This window comes from Chelonia mydas, chromosome 2 (assembly GCF_015237465.2).
Source record: "Chelonia mydas isolate rCheMyd1 chromosome 2, rCheMyd1.pri.v2, whole genome shotgun sequence".
NCBI lineage: Eukaryota > Metazoa > Chordata > Testudines > Cheloniidae > Chelonia > Chelonia mydas.
This window is the reverse complement of record NC_057850.1, coordinates 261,550,498-261,564,156: the sequence shown is the minus strand read 5'-3', so window position 1 is coordinate 261,564,156 and position 13,659 is coordinate 261,550,498. Positions and strand designations below refer to the sequence as shown.

Sequence of the window (13,659 nt, the reverse complement as noted above, 5' to 3'; positions counted from 1 at the left end):
TGATGTGACGAAGTGGGACTGTTTTTAATGTTTTCGCTGAATACTGTGTGGGTGCCTCAGTTTCCCCTATGCAGATCTTAAGTGTCTAGGTGGTGGAATAAGGGGGTGTGATTGTGGCAGAGCCCTAGGGGGCCAGTGTGATGGTGTCTGCACAGAGAATGGCCGACACCCCGTCTCCTGGCAACTGATGGCCTGGGCCCCTCCTCTGCAAGGTGCCAACTGAAGGGGTTGGAGAACAAAGGAATCAGGTGCCCTCCTGGCCCGGGAAAGAGACAAAGGCCAGAGGAGGGGCTGGAGAGTTTCAGTTTGGAGCTGGCTGGGGAAATGGAGGGAGGCTCAGCTGGGGCTCTGGCCTCCCTGCCCCCCAAGACGGACCTGACTGAGGGGTCCTGTTCTCTGCACCTACAAGCTCTGGTTTAGACGATGTTCCTGTCGTCTAATAAACCTTCTATTTTACTGGCTGGCTGAGAGTCACGTCTGACTGCGGAGTTGGGGGGCAGGACCCTCTGGCTTCCCCAGGAGCCCCGCCTGTGCGGACTCGCGGTGGGAAGTGCATGGTGTGGACGGGGATGCTGAATGCTCCGAGGTCAGACCCACGAAGGTCGGAGTTGTGTAAGCTTCTTGCCCTGGGGAGAGGAGGCTTCCCCAGAGTCCCGCCTGGCTTCGTAGGGAGCAGTTCCAGAGCAGCGCCCGGGGACTCCATGACACCTTGGCTGTGTAAAAGGGACTACCAAGTGGAAATAGGGACGTGATCCTGATCAGATCACTAGTAGAATACTGCAGGCCCTTCTGGTGTCCACACTTTGAGAAGGAGGTGAAAAAACTGGAGAGTGGAAATGGGGGGCCCCAGGAATGACCCAGGGCTGCAAAACAAGCCTGATAATGCGAGTCCAGGGGAGCTCAATTGATTCAGGTTATTGAGGTTGAGAGGTGACCAGTCAGTGTCTAGGCACCGACATACAGACAAGAGATCTGGTCTTGGGGCTTTGCGATGCTGCTGACTACAGGTCTGTGCACACTGGGATCAAGGCGTGTGACTGCCGCAGCAGTGAAGATACCTCAGCGAGCAAGCGAGCTTGGGTAGCAAACGCAAGGAAGCCACGGTAGCCCGGACTGCCTGCTGGAGCGCACCCCCAGGCTCCCTGGCCAGGCTGTCCAGCCTGTGCTGCCCCAGCATCCCTGCTGGTCACAGAATCATAGAAGATCAGGGTTGGAAGGGACCTCAGGAGGTCACCTAGTCCAACCCCCTGCTCAAAGCAGGACCGATCCCCAACTAAATCATCCCAGCCAGGGCTTTGTCAAGCCCGGCCTTAAACACCTCAAAGGAAGGAGATTCTGGCCTCAGAGCTGGCTGGCGGGGTCCTTTTACGCCCGCTGCAGTCACCCAGTTTCCAGCCTGACGCAACCCAGGTAGAGGATGATTGTCCTGCTGTGGCCCAGAGCCATTGCCCAGCGGCTCTCGGGGAAGGCTCTGCGGCACACGTGCGCTGAGCAGGTGACAGGCGCTGGGAACACCCTGCCCCTCCATGAATTTCCCCAGGCATCTGGAGGCAGACCGTGGAGCTCAGGATTCTCCAAGCAGGCCGGGCCATGGCAGGGGGGAGGGGCAGGGCAGACCATTGGGGGGCAGGACAGGCCCCCACAGGCCGGGCTATGGTGGGGGGGAGGGGCGGGCTGGGCCATTGGTGGGCAGGACAGGCCCCCACAGGCCAGGCCATGGTGGGTGGGAGGGGCGGGCCGGGCCATTGGGGGGCAGGACAGGCCCCCACAGCCTGGGCTGTGGCGGGGGGGAGGGCTGGGCCGGGCCATTGGGGGGCAGGACAGGCCCCCACAGGCCGGGCCATGGTGGGGGGGAGGGGCGGGGCAGGCCATTGGAGGGCAGGACAGGCCCCCACAGGCCGGGCCGTGGCAGGGGGAAGGGGCGGGGCGGGCCATTGGGCAGGACAGGCCCCCACAGGCCGGGCCATGGTGGGGGGGAGGGGCGGGCCGGGCCATTGGAGGGCAGGACAGGCCCCCACAGGCCAGGCCATGGCGGGGGGGAGGGCTGGGCCGGGCCATTGGAGGGCAGGACAGGCCCCCACAGGCCGGGCCGTGGCGAGGGGGAGAGGCGGGGCGGGCCATTGGGGGGCAGGACAGGACCCCACAGGCCAGGCCATGTAGGGGGGGAGGGGCAGGCCGGGCCATTGTGGGGCAGGACAGGCCCCCACACGCCGGGCCGTGGTGGGGGGGAGGGGGGCAGGCCATTGGGGGGCAGGACAGGCCCCCACAGGCCGGGCCATGGTGGGGGGGAGGGGCGGGCCGGGCCATTGGAGGGCAGGACAGGCCCCCACAGGCCGGGCCGTGGCGAGGGGGAGAGGCGGGGCGGGCCATTGGGGGGCAGGACAGGACCCCACAGGCCAGGCCATGTAGGGGGGGAGGGGCGGGGCGGGCCATTGTGGGGCAGGACAGGCCCCCACAGGCCGGGCCATGGTGGGGGGGAGGGGCGGGCCGGGCCATTGGAGGGCAGGACAGGCCCCCACAGGCCGGGCCGTGGCGAGGGGGAGAGGTGGGGCGGGCCATTGGGGGGCAGGACAGGCCCCCACAGGCCGGGCCGTGGCGGGGGGAAGGGGCGGGGCAGGCCATTGTGGGGCAGGACAGGCCCCCACAGGCCAGGCCATGGTGGGGGGGAGGGGCGGGCCGGGCCATTGGAGGGCAGGACAGGCCCCCACAGGCCGGGCCGTGGCGAGGGGGAGAGGTGGGGCGGGCCATTGGGGGGCAGGACAGGCCCCCACAGGCCGGGCCGTGGCGAGGGGGAGAGGCGGGGCGGGCCATTGGGGGGCAGGACAGGCCCCCACAGGCCAGGCCATGGTGGGGGGGAGGGGCGGGCCGGGCCATTGGGGGGCAGGACAGGCCCCCACAGGCCGGGCCGTGGTGGGGGGGAGGGGCGGGCCGGGCCATTGGAGGGCAGGACAGGCCCCCACAGGCCGGGCCGTGGCGAGGGGGAGAGGCGGGGCAGGCCATTGGGGGGCAGGACAGGACCCCACAGGCCAGGCCATGTAGGGGGGGAGGGGCGGGCCGGGCCATTGGAGGGCAGGACAGGCCCCCACAGGCCGGGCCGTGGCGGGGGGGAGGGCTGGGCCGGGCCATTGGAGGGCAGGACAGGCCCCCACAGGCCGGGCCGTGGCGAGGGGGAGAGGCGGGGCGGGCCATTGGGGGGCAGGACAGGCCCCCACAGGCCGGGCCGTGGCGGGGGGGAGGGGGGCAGGCCATTGTGGGGCAGGACAGGCCCCAACAGGCCGGGCCGTGGCGAGGGGGAGAGGCGGGGCGGGCCATTGGAGGGCAGGACAGGACCCCACAGGCCAGGCCATGTAGGGGGGGAGGGGCGGGCCGGGCCATTGTGGGGCAGGACAGGCCCCCACACGCCGGGCCGTGGTGGGGGGGAGGGGGGCAGGCCATTGGGGGGCAGGACAGGCCCCCACAGGCCGGGCCATGGTGGGGGGGAGGGGCGGGCCGGGCCATTGGAGGGCAGGACAGGCCCCCACACGCCGGGCCGTGGCGAGGGGGAGAGGCGGGGCGGGCCATTGGGGGGCAGGACAGGACCCCACAGGCCAGGCCATGTAGGGGGGGAGGGGCGGGCCGGGCCATTGGGGCGCAGGACAGGCCCCCACAGACCGGGCCATGGTGGGGGGGGAGGGGCGGGCCGGGCCATTGGGGGGCAGGACAGGACCCCACAGGCCAGGCCATGTAGGGGGGGAGGGGCGGGCCGGGCCATTGGGGGGCAGGACAGGCCCCCACAGGCCGGGCCGTGGCGGGGGGGGAGGGGCGGGCCAGGCCAGGACAACAAACAGCCCGCCGGGCTGGAAGCGCGGGGGCTGCCGGGAGCCGTGGGGGGAAGTGAGCCGCGGGGGCTGCCGGGAGCTGTGTGAGGGGGCGGGGCCGCGCGGGGGCTGCCGGGAACTGTAGTCTGGGCGGGGCCGCGCGGGGCCTGCCGGGAGCTGTGCGGGCGGGCGGGGCCGTGCGGGGGCTGCCGGGAACTGTAGTCCGGGCGGGGCCGCGCGGGGCCTGCCGGGAGCTGCGCGAGCGGGCGGGGCCGTGCGGGGGCTGCCGGGAGCTGTGTGCGGGGCGGGGCCGCGCGGGGGCTGCCGGGAGCTGTGTGAGGGGCGGGGCCGCGCGGGGGCTGCCGGGAGCTGTGCGAGGGGCGGGGCCGCGCGGGGGCTGCCGGGAGCTGTGTGAGGGGCGGGGCCGCGCGGGGGCTGCCGGGAGCTGCGTGAGGGGGCGGGGCCGCGCGGGGGCTGCCGGGAACTGTAGTCCGGGCGGGGCCGCGCGGGGGCTGCCGGGAGCTGTGTGAGGGGCGCGGCCGCGCGGGGGCTGCCGGGAGCTGTGCGAGGGGGCGGGGCCGCGCGGGGGCTGCCGGGAGCTGTGCGAGGGGCGGGGCCGCGCGGGGGCTGCCGGGAGCTGTGTGAGGGGGCGGGGCCGCGCGGGGGCTGCCGGGAGCTGTGTGAGGGGGCGGGGCCGCGCGGGGGCTGCCGGGAACTGTAGTCCGGGCGGGGCCGCGCGGGGGCTGCCGGGAGCTGTGCGAGGGGCGGGGCCGCGCGGGGGCTGCCGGGAGCTGTGCGAGGGGCGGGGCCGCGCGGGGGCTGCCGGGAGCTGTAGTCCGGGCGGGCCCGGTGCGGAGCGATGCAGAAATACGAGAAGCTGGAGAAGATCGGGGAAGGTACCGGGGGGCTCGGGCCGCGTCTGCCCGGCTGCGCGTAGCCCCGTCTCGGGCCAGGCCCCGCTCGGCTCAGGGCCGGAGCTGCGGCTGCGGGGGGGGCCGGGCCGGGGCTGCGGGGGGGGGCAGGGTGCGGTGGGGGCCGGGCCGGGGCTGCGGGGGGGGTAGGGGCGCGGGGGGGAGCCGGGCCGGGCTGGGACTGCGGTGGGGGCCGGGCCGGGGCTGCGGGCCGGGGCTGCGGGGGGGCAGGGTGCGGTGGGGGTCGGGCCGGGGCTGCGGGGGGGGCAGGGTGCGGTGGGGGTCGGGCCGGGGCTGCGGGGGGGGCAGGGTGCGGTGGGGGTCGGGCCGGGGCTGCAGTGGGGGCCGGGGCGCGGGGGGGAGCCGGGCCGGGGCGCGGGGGGGGGCAGGGCCGGGGCTGCGGGGGGGGCAGGGTGCGGTGGGGGTCGGGCCGGGGCTGCAGTGGGGGCAGGGGCGCGGGGGGAGCCGGGCAGGGGCGCGGGGGGAGCCGGGCAGGGGCGCGGGGGGAGCCGGGCCGGGCTGGGACTGCGCGGGGGGCAGGGGCGCGGTGGGGGCCGGGCCGGAGCTGCAGTGGGGGTAGGGGCGCGGGGGGAGCCGGGCAGGGGCGTGGTGGGGGCCGGGCCGGGGCTGCTGTAGGGTTAAGCTAGAGGTTGGGGGGCAGGCACTAGGCTGCCTGGTTCTCACGGCCTCTCCCCACAGGGACCTACGGGACCGTGTTCAAAGCCAAGAACAGGGAGACCCATGAGATCGTGGCGCTGAAGAGAGTCCGGCTAGATGATGACGACGAGGTGACCAGCCCGCTCCGCTCTCTTGTCCAGCGGTGGCCGGTGCCTGCTGCTTCGGCCCCATCCTGCCTCCAGCTCCCCTCGGGCACCAGATGGGGGCTGCAGCCGCGAGCAGATGTTCCCAGCTGCAGGGGAGCAGGTTTGGGCACAAGCCCTGCCCTGAGCTGCCTATCCTGGGTGCTGGGGATGGGGGCTCATCAGCCTTTGCGGTTCCTGGGCCCTGTTCTACTGTTTCTGCCCCATTGGGCTTGAAGCTAATGCCTTTCTGTGCATTTGGCTAGTGCCCTGTTGGGGGCACATATGATCCTGGCTCTGTGGGGCAGCATATGCTGATAATCCATCTCTCTCTCTATCTCTCTCTCTTCTCTTCTCTAGGGTGTTCCCAGCTCTGCCCTGCGGGAGATCTGCCTGCTCAAGGAGCTGAAACACAAAAATATCGTCAGGCAAGGACATGCCTTGTGCCAGGCAGGCCAGGGGGCTCTGGATGGGGCTGGGGTTGGATCTGGACATGTGGAGCTCCTGGGTGCTGTGTGGCATTGTCCCTCCTCTGCTTTCCTCTCCATGAGTCCCATAGGGGCTGCGGTGGAGCTGTGGGGAGCGTGGCCTCTTCCGGCCCACGCGGAGTCCTGTAACATGCTGCTCAGGGTTGGGGAACGGGAAAGTGTTTGTACCTTTCACAGCAGATTTGCCGATGGGATGACCTGCTTGTTTCCTACCCAGGACCCTGGCACTGTGTCCCCTGAGGCAAAGGGGTGAGGGCCTGCCCTGGACCCCCTCTCCCGGGGGGCATGCTTTCAGCACTGGGGCTGGCAGGAGGCCCCATGCTGTTGAAGCGCCTGGGGGCTCCTGCTGGGGGCACTCACTGGGTTTTCCCTGCATTGCAGGCTGCACGATGTCCTGCACAGCGACAAGAAGCTGACGCTGGTGTTTGAGTTCTGTGACCAGGTGAGCTGGGGAGCCCACAGGGGACTGAAGGCCCTGGGGGTCCGTGGGCTCCCCTGCCTCCAGGAGGAAATGAGCCTGGGGTGAAATCCACTGTCCTTCCCAAGGGGGAGCAGAGTTGTCTGGGTGCCCCTGAGCTCCCCAGCTCCCCTCTGATCCAGGCATCCCTCTTTTCCCGCCAGGACCTGAAGAAATACTTTGACAGCTGCAATGGGGACCTGGACCCTGAGAACGTCAAGGTGGGTTTGCAGGGCCAGGCTAGGATGTTGCCTCGCGGGGGCGGGGGTGCCAGTCACAGCACCCAGCTCAATGGCCCCCATGAGCAGCCCCCTGCCAAGGTCCGTTCTGAGTTGGCAGCTCCCCAGGCTCGCAGCATAGAATCATAGAATCATAGAATATCAGGGTTGGAAGGGACCCCAGAAGGTCATCTAGTCCAACCCCCTGCTCAAAGCAGGACCAAGTCCCAGTTAAATCATCCCAGCCAGGGCTTTGTCAAGCCTGACCTTAAAAACCTGTAAGGAAGGAGATTCTACCACCTCCCTAGGTAACGCATTCCAGTGTTTCACCACCCTCTTAGTGAAAAAGTTTTTCCTAATATCCAATCTAAACCTCCCCCATTGCAACTTGAGACCATTACTCCTCGTTCTGTCATCTGCTACCATTGAGAACAGTCTAGAGCCATCCTCTTTGGAACCCCCTTTCAGGTAGTTGAAAGCAGCTATCAAATCCCCCCTCATTCTTCTCTTCTGCAGACTAAACAATCCCAGCTCCCTCAGCCTCTCTTCATAAGTCATGTGCTCTAGACCCCTAATCATTTTTGTTGCCCTTCGCTGGACTCTTTCCAATTTATCCACATCCTTCTTGTAGTGTGGGGCCCAAAACTGGACACAGTACTCCAGATGAGGCCTCACCAATGTCGAATAGAGGGGAACGATCACGTCCCTCGATCTGCTCGCTATGCCCCTACTTATACATCCCAAAATGCCATTGGCCTTCTTGGCAACAAGGGCACACTGCTGACTCATATCCAGCTTCTCGTCCACTGTCACCCCTAGGTCCTTTTCCGCAGAACTGCTGCCTAGCCATTCGGTCCCTAGTCTGTAGCGGTGCATTGGGTTCTTCCGTCCTAAGTGCAGGACCCTGCACTTATCCTTATTGAACCTCATCAGATTTCTTTTGGCCCAATCCTCCAATTTGTCTAGGTCCTTCTGTATCCTATCCCTCCCTTCCAGCGTATCTACCACTCCTCCCAGTTTAGTATCATCCGCAAATTTGCTGAGAGTGCAATCCACACCATCCTCCAGATCATTTATGAAGATATTGAACAAAACCGGCCCCAGGACCGACCCCTGGGGCACTCCACTTGACACCGGCTGCCAACTAGACATGGAGCCATTGATCACTACCCGTTGAGCCCGACAATCTAGCCAGCTTTCTACCCACCTTATAGTGCATTCATCCAGCCCATACTTCCTTAACTTGCTGACAAGAATGCTGTGGGAGACCGTGTCAAAAGCTTTGCTAAAGTCAAGAAACAATACATCCACTGCTTTCCCTTCATCCACAGAACCAGTAATCTCATTATAAGCTGCTCCTCCTAGACAGGCCAGTCTCGGTTCCCTTGGGCCTGGTGGGGGAGAATCCCCTGCTTCCTGGAGCCAGTGCCCGCCCTGGCTGGGGCACGGGTAGGTTTGAGGTCTACCGGGTGCATGCTCACTGCTGCTCTCTCTTCCAGTCCTTCATGTACCAGCTGCTGAAGGGCCTCGCCTTCTGCCACAGCCGAAACGTGCTGCATAGAGACCTCAAACCCCAGAACCTGCTGATCAACCGAGTGAGTGACCCACGCAGCCAGACAGGGGCCAGTGCTGCTGCTGGGCTGGAGTGTGGGGCATTGACAGGGCTGGTCGGGATTGAGGGGGACTGGCAGGGCTGGCGGGAGCCCAGGGTTGGGTTAGCAGGGTCTGTGGGTCGGGATTGGGGGTACAAGCAGGCTGGTGGGGATTCCAGAGCTGGGCTAGCAGGGGCTGTGGGTTGGGATTGAGGGGGAGCCCAGGGCAGGGTTGGGGGTCTGCTCATTGTGTCCCCTCACCTGCTCCTCTCGGGACTGTAGTCTTTGCCTCCCGAGCACAGGGCAGGAGCTTTGCTGCTTCTCTGGCTCTGGGTGGCCGCCGCAGTTCCTGGCAGGTGGCGCACTCTGCATGACTGAGTCTCTGTGGCTGGTTCATCTTCTTCTCTCGGCAGAATGGGGAGCTCAAACTGGCCGACTTCGGTTTGGCTCGGGCCTTTGGGATCCCTGTGCGCTGTTATTCAGCAGAGGTGAGTGGTTGGGGACATCCTGGGGGCGTGGGCACACATCCGCTGCAGGGGCCCTTTCAGCAATTCGGCTGCTGTGTACCGGCTGTTCTACAGGGAGCTAGCATCTAGTTCTTCGTTGTGAGAGGAGAGCACCGGCCTCCCTGCCGCAGGGCCCCCCCAGCGTGCAAGGGGAGAGCGCCCCTCCTCTCCCCGCCGCGCAGCCCCCCCCAGCGTGTGAGGGGAGAGCACCCCCCTGCCTCACAGGCCCCCTAGCACCAAGCTGGGGTAACAAGGTCAGCACTGACTGCGAGGGGGGAGCATCCCCTGCTGAGCCCCTTCCCCACTCCCTGCAGCTCAGCCCCACCTAGAGCTGCACTGATGCATGGGGGGGCAGCGCTGTCTCTGGGGGAGAGCACCCTGCCCCACCCCCAGTTCTTCCTTCTCCACCAGCCGTGGTGGTTCATGGGGGTGGGCTGTTCACATCCTGTCTTCCCAGCTCGGCCAGTGCTTCCGCTTGGATCACACAGCAGCTGGGGCAAAGCTCGGAAGTGTTGGGATCCCGCTGCTGCTGGCTCTGGGGGGTGTCAGCGGGCCCCATTCTCTGCAGGGTGGATGGGTCAGCAAGCGTGGCGGGGTGCTGCAGCGGCCATGGAGGGGGCTGCGGGAGGAAGGGGAAGCTGCCCCGTGGCCCGCCTAGCTGCCCAGAGCTTGGAGCCACACTTGGTGCTCAGGCTGGCAGCTCGGTGGCCCCTCCTGTGGGCTGTTCTCGGGGCAGTGGGGGTCAGACAGCCTGTGTCCGCCCCCTGCAGGTTGTCACACTGTGGTACCGTCCCCCTGACGTGCTGTTCGGTGCCAAGCTCTACTCCACCTCCATAGACATGTGGTCAGCCGGCTGCATCTTCGCAGGTACCCGGGTGCCCGGCTCCCCGCTGTGGAGGGGCCGTGAACCGAGCGTGGGGAGTGGGGGAGGGTCTGCAGGGCTTCTTGGGCTCAGCCCCGTCTCTCTCCCCGCAGAGCTGGCCAACGCCGGGCGGCCCCTGTTCCCGGGGAACGACGTGGACGACCAGCTGAAACGGATTTTCCGATATCCTTTTCAACCGTGGACGGGTTTGTTGAGCAAAGGGTGGGGAGAACAGAGCCAGGAGCCAAAAGGCCCAGGCCGGGCCACAGCCTGGCTTCCCCCTTGGGGAACGGGTTTCCTGACCGCCTTCGGGTGGGAGGGGCATGCGGCTCCCAGCCCTTCCTCCTGGCTGAAGGAGCCCTGCGGGAGGGGTGGGGGTGGGATGTGCCTTGGGCAGGGTCTGCAGGCCAGAGCCGAGGCCCTCCACTCCCCTCCCCCGTTCCCTGGCTGGGGACTGTGGGGGCAGAGATGGCCCTTAACCCGCCCCACGTTGCTGGGAACCCCAACCGAAGAGCAGTGGCCGGCCATGACTAAGCTCCCAGACTACAAGGTGAGTCCCAGGCTGGGGACGGGCGCCCAGGGCCTGACCTGTTGGGGGGGCTCTGGGGCCCACCCTGTTCTCGGAGGCAGGGGACACGGAGCTGCCCCCTCCAGCCACAAGCTGCAGCTCTTAGGTCCATCAGCGGGTGCCACGAACAGCACCTGACTGGCGTGAGCCCCGGCACAACGCGCAGGCCCTGGGTCCGCTGGAGAGGAGCATCTTCAGGGGCTGGCTGGGCCCTCGGAGCACCAGGGCCAGTCTGGGGGCGAGGTTAGAGCCTGTGCGGGGGCAGGGTTAGTGTCTGGAGAGGGAAAGGGGGGGTTGGCCTGTCTCCGGGGGGGATTAGTGCTGGGGCGAGTTTGGCCTGTCTCCGGGGGGAGGGTGGGTTAGTGTGGGGGGTGGGGGTTGGCCTGTCTCCGGGTGGAGGGTGGGTTAGTGTCGGGGGTGGGGGGGGGTTGGTCTGTCTCCGGGAGGGATTAGTGCTGGGGGGTGCTCCTAGCTGTCGCCCTCTCTCCCCTCAGCCGTACCCCATGTACCCTGCCACGACGTCGCTGCTCAACGTGGTGCCGAAGCTCAATGCCACAGGTCGGGACCTGCTCCAGGTGGGTGCCCCGCTGCCCCGGGCTGAGCAGGTGCTGTGGGCCCAGCCCCATGGCACGCAGGGGGGGCTGCTGGCCTCAGGGAGGGGCAGGCCTGTCCCTGGGGGCTGCTGGGGCCCTGATCATGACTGTTTTGGGGCACCTTGGCCCAAGCCCTTCGCGTACGCAGAGCTGACAGCCCCTCTCTGTTCCCCACGGGCAGGGGCAGCAGCCGCTCGCTCTGGGCTGCGCTGGGCAGCCAGGTGGCTTCTCTGCCGCTGCTCCCCCAACCACCCCTTGGGGAATGGGCGTCTGACTCTCCCCTGCAGCCCCAGGGGTGGGGGGTGCCTGGCCCCATTGCCCTGCTCCGTCCAGGCTGTCCCCACCCCCCTCCTCACCCAGCCCCTCTGCTGCCTCCACAGAACCTGCTGAAGTGCAATCCGGTGCAGCGGGTCTCGGCCGAGGAGGCGTTGCAGCACTCCTACTTCACGGACTTCTGCCTTCCGTAGAGCCTGCCTAGGCCGGGCCAGCACCTGCCCTGCTCTGGGGCGCCTGGGGGAGGGGGGTTCTGGGGCCAGGGCACTGGGTGATGGGCAGGGCCCTGGGACCACACACCCCCCAAGGTATTTATTAGGTTTTTAACCCATTGCAGTGCCTGGTTTTATACTAGTCTCTGCTGGGACCCCATGGACAGGAGCCAGTCCCCCCTCCCTGCCCTGCTGCGAGCACCCATTGCCCCGATACCGTGCAGCGTCACCTGCCTCCCACGGGACAGGGATGGCCCTGGGGTTCCAGTGGGGCACAGGAAAGAGGGGAGCTGCTGCTGTCCCTTACTTAGCCAGGGGTCTGGGGGCAAGAGATGGCTCCTCCCAGGCTGGTGCGGGACGTGGTGCCCCCGGCGCTGGCTGCCCATTCTTGCCACGTCCCCTGCAGGCCTCTGGGCCCTGGCCATGCCCCTGCCTGGGGGGGGCCCCCTTCCAGCTGGGACTCCTTGGGGGGCCAGGCAGCTTCCCTCCCCCTTGTACCGTGCTCCTGTGTGGCTGAAGGTGTATGTTTAATTTCATAAACAGTTCCCCTCCCCCAGCCCGCGTCCTGCGCTCTCGTCCCTTCCATGGTGGGAGAGGGCTGCTGGGGCCGCCCTGGCAGGCAGAGAATGGAGGCTTGGCCAGCCCTGTGGCTCGGGGCGCTGACGTGCCTGCCCTGCTGTTCACGGGAGGGGCAGCGGGCCTGGCTGCAGCGGGGGGGGTCTGGAAGCTGGGGGGTTGCTGATACGCCAGGGCCCTGCAGGGCCTGGGGAGAGCCTGGCTGTGGTGACGATGGGGAGTCGGCTCCAGAGTCCTGTGGGGTGAGCTGCAGAGCGGAGCCCGGTGACGGGGGAGACGCCTGCTCGCCTAGGGGACAGCCCATGGGCTGCTGGTAGAGAGCCTGGCCTAGGGCCCACTCGGCAGCTACCCCTTTGCTCCCACCACTCGCAACACCAGGCTAGGGTCCACCATGTGCCCGTCTCTGTAGGCCCAGCCTAGCACTCTCCCCTCGAGCCCTGTGTGGGCCCTGCAGGGCCCCCCAGACCTGGTCCAAACCTGCCTCCACCCCCCCATCCCCCCTGCATGACTCGTGCCTGCTTAGGGCCCTCCCGTCCTGGAATTGACCAAGCAGAGGTGGGAAGTCGGAACCACCAGGTGGGCTTTAATGATACACAGGATCCGCGCTAGGCTGGAGAGGTGCAAGCTGCAGCTGTCTCTGCGCTGGAGGGAAGAGGGGGGGCACAGATGGGCAAGGGGAGCAGGTGATGGGGGTGCTCCAAGCAGCTCATGCAGATACGTGGCCAGCAGGACTCTCAGACAGGGGTCACTAGCACAAAGGGCCTGGTCAGTCCCTGGGGCCTCCCAGTCTCCATGTGCCCCAGCACAGGGACCCGGGGCCACCCCCTGCCTCTCCCCATTGCAGGGCCCGGGAAGACCAGGACTGCAAGCTGCACCCATCCCCGGGGGCCAGCCCGCCTGAGGGAGTTGTGAGGGTGCTGGTGCCCTGGGGCTGGGGAGCTCTGCGGGTCTCATACAGCTGGGGGCGGCTCCCTGGGGAGGGGCTGTAGGCAGGGGGAGGCTGGGCCGAGCTCAGTGATGGGGGTAGAGGCCCCCGGGGAGGGGAGAGCTGGCTCCGCTCTCTGTGCCCTGGCTGGGAGGCAGCCAGGCACCATGGCTTGTCAAAGGTGCTGGCTTCCGCAGCTGGCATGATCATGGCCAGGGCAGGGCACTCCAGCGCTGGGCTCAGCACCCCCCTGCCTGCAGAGGGGCTGACCCCAGAGGACAGCAATCCCCACCCCCTGACGGGGCAGGGTGGAAGCCCAAGCATGAGTTCCCCTGTTGAGGGCTGTGCATGGAAGCCCAGTGGTGAATGCTCAGAGCCACAGCTGGCCGGGGGCTGAGTTGGGCCCAGGCCCCACAGAGCCCAGTGTGTGGAAGCCCAGGACTGCATCACCGCTGGTGTCTCCTTCCCAGGGGCTGTCCTGGTGCCCTCTGTGCCGCCAAGCCGTGTCTGCCTGGCCAGAGCGGCTCGGGTCTTGCTGGAGGCGAGAGGCCGGTGGGCTGGGACTGCAAGGCGCAGCCACCCCCTCAGCAAGCAAACTCCTCGAAGTTGCCGAGAGCCGGGTGCCGAGGTAGCATGTTCGGGGTGAAGCCGAGACTGTCCGAGTGGCTCCGCAGGGTGTTACAGGTGCTCTGGGGAGGAACAGGGAGTAAGAAGCAGGCAGTGTCTCCGTCCACTCACCCAATCCCAGATCCTGGCCCTGCTGCCCCCACAGCCGTGGTCTGCTTCCCCTCCCCACATTCCTGGGTCTCTACCTGGGAGCTGGGTCTGGCCGCTGGTGCCATGACCCTCCTGGTGTGCTCCGACTCCAGGGCCGTGCCATG

At 67.5% G+C, this 13,659-nt stretch overlaps 2 protein-coding genes across 5 annotated transcripts in view; one reads left to right on the top strand and one right to left on the bottom strand.

The window, feature by feature from the left end:
- The first annotated feature begins 4,587 nt into the window (after window positions 1-4,587).
- CDK5 (cyclin dependent kinase 5) lies at window positions 4,588-11,833 on the top strand. The gene is made up of 12 exons (XM_037891509.2): window positions 4,588-4,693; window positions 5,408-5,496; window positions 5,869-5,936; window positions 6,378-6,438; window positions 6,618-6,674; window positions 8,171-8,266; window positions 8,677-8,751; window positions 9,540-9,636; window positions 9,745-9,814; window positions 10,121-10,181; window positions 10,694-10,774; window positions 11,173-11,833. Exons 1-12 carry the CDS (start codon window positions 4,657-4,659, stop codon window positions 11,257-11,259), a joined length of 879 nt encoding a protein of 292 aa, XP_037747437.1. The 5' UTR covers window positions 4,588-4,656; the 3' UTR covers window positions 11,260-11,833.
- A 583-nt stretch (window positions 11,834-12,416) lies between these two features.
- ASIC3 (acid sensing ion channel subunit 3) overlaps window positions 12,417-13,659 on the bottom strand; it is a 38,937-nt gene continuing 37,694 nt past the window's right edge. For all 4 annotated transcript variants that reach the window (XM_043541871.1, XM_037891492.2, XM_043541872.1 and 1 more), the window contains one exon: window positions 12,417-13,467. In XM_043541871.1, the coding sequence (XP_043397806.1) occupies window positions 13,363-13,467 (105 nt within the window). In that variant the 3' untranslated portion in view covers window positions 12,417-13,362. The remainder of the gene's footprint in view (window positions 13,468-13,659) is intronic.

Excerpts from the sequence above, each read along its gene's own strand:
- CDK5 (XM_037891509.2), top strand. The coding sequence starts at position 4,657 with ATGCAGAAATACGAGAAGCTGGAGAAGATCGGGGAAG. Across the intron at positions 5,497-5,868 it reads GGCTAGATGATGACGACGAG|GGTGTTCCCAGCTCTGCCCT; the intron begins GTGACCAGCCCG and ends TCTCTTCTCTAG. Across the intron at positions 9,815-10,120 it reads CAGCTGAAACGGATTTTCCG|GTTGCTGGGAACCCCAACCG; the intron begins ATATCCTTTTCA and ends AACCCGCCCCAC.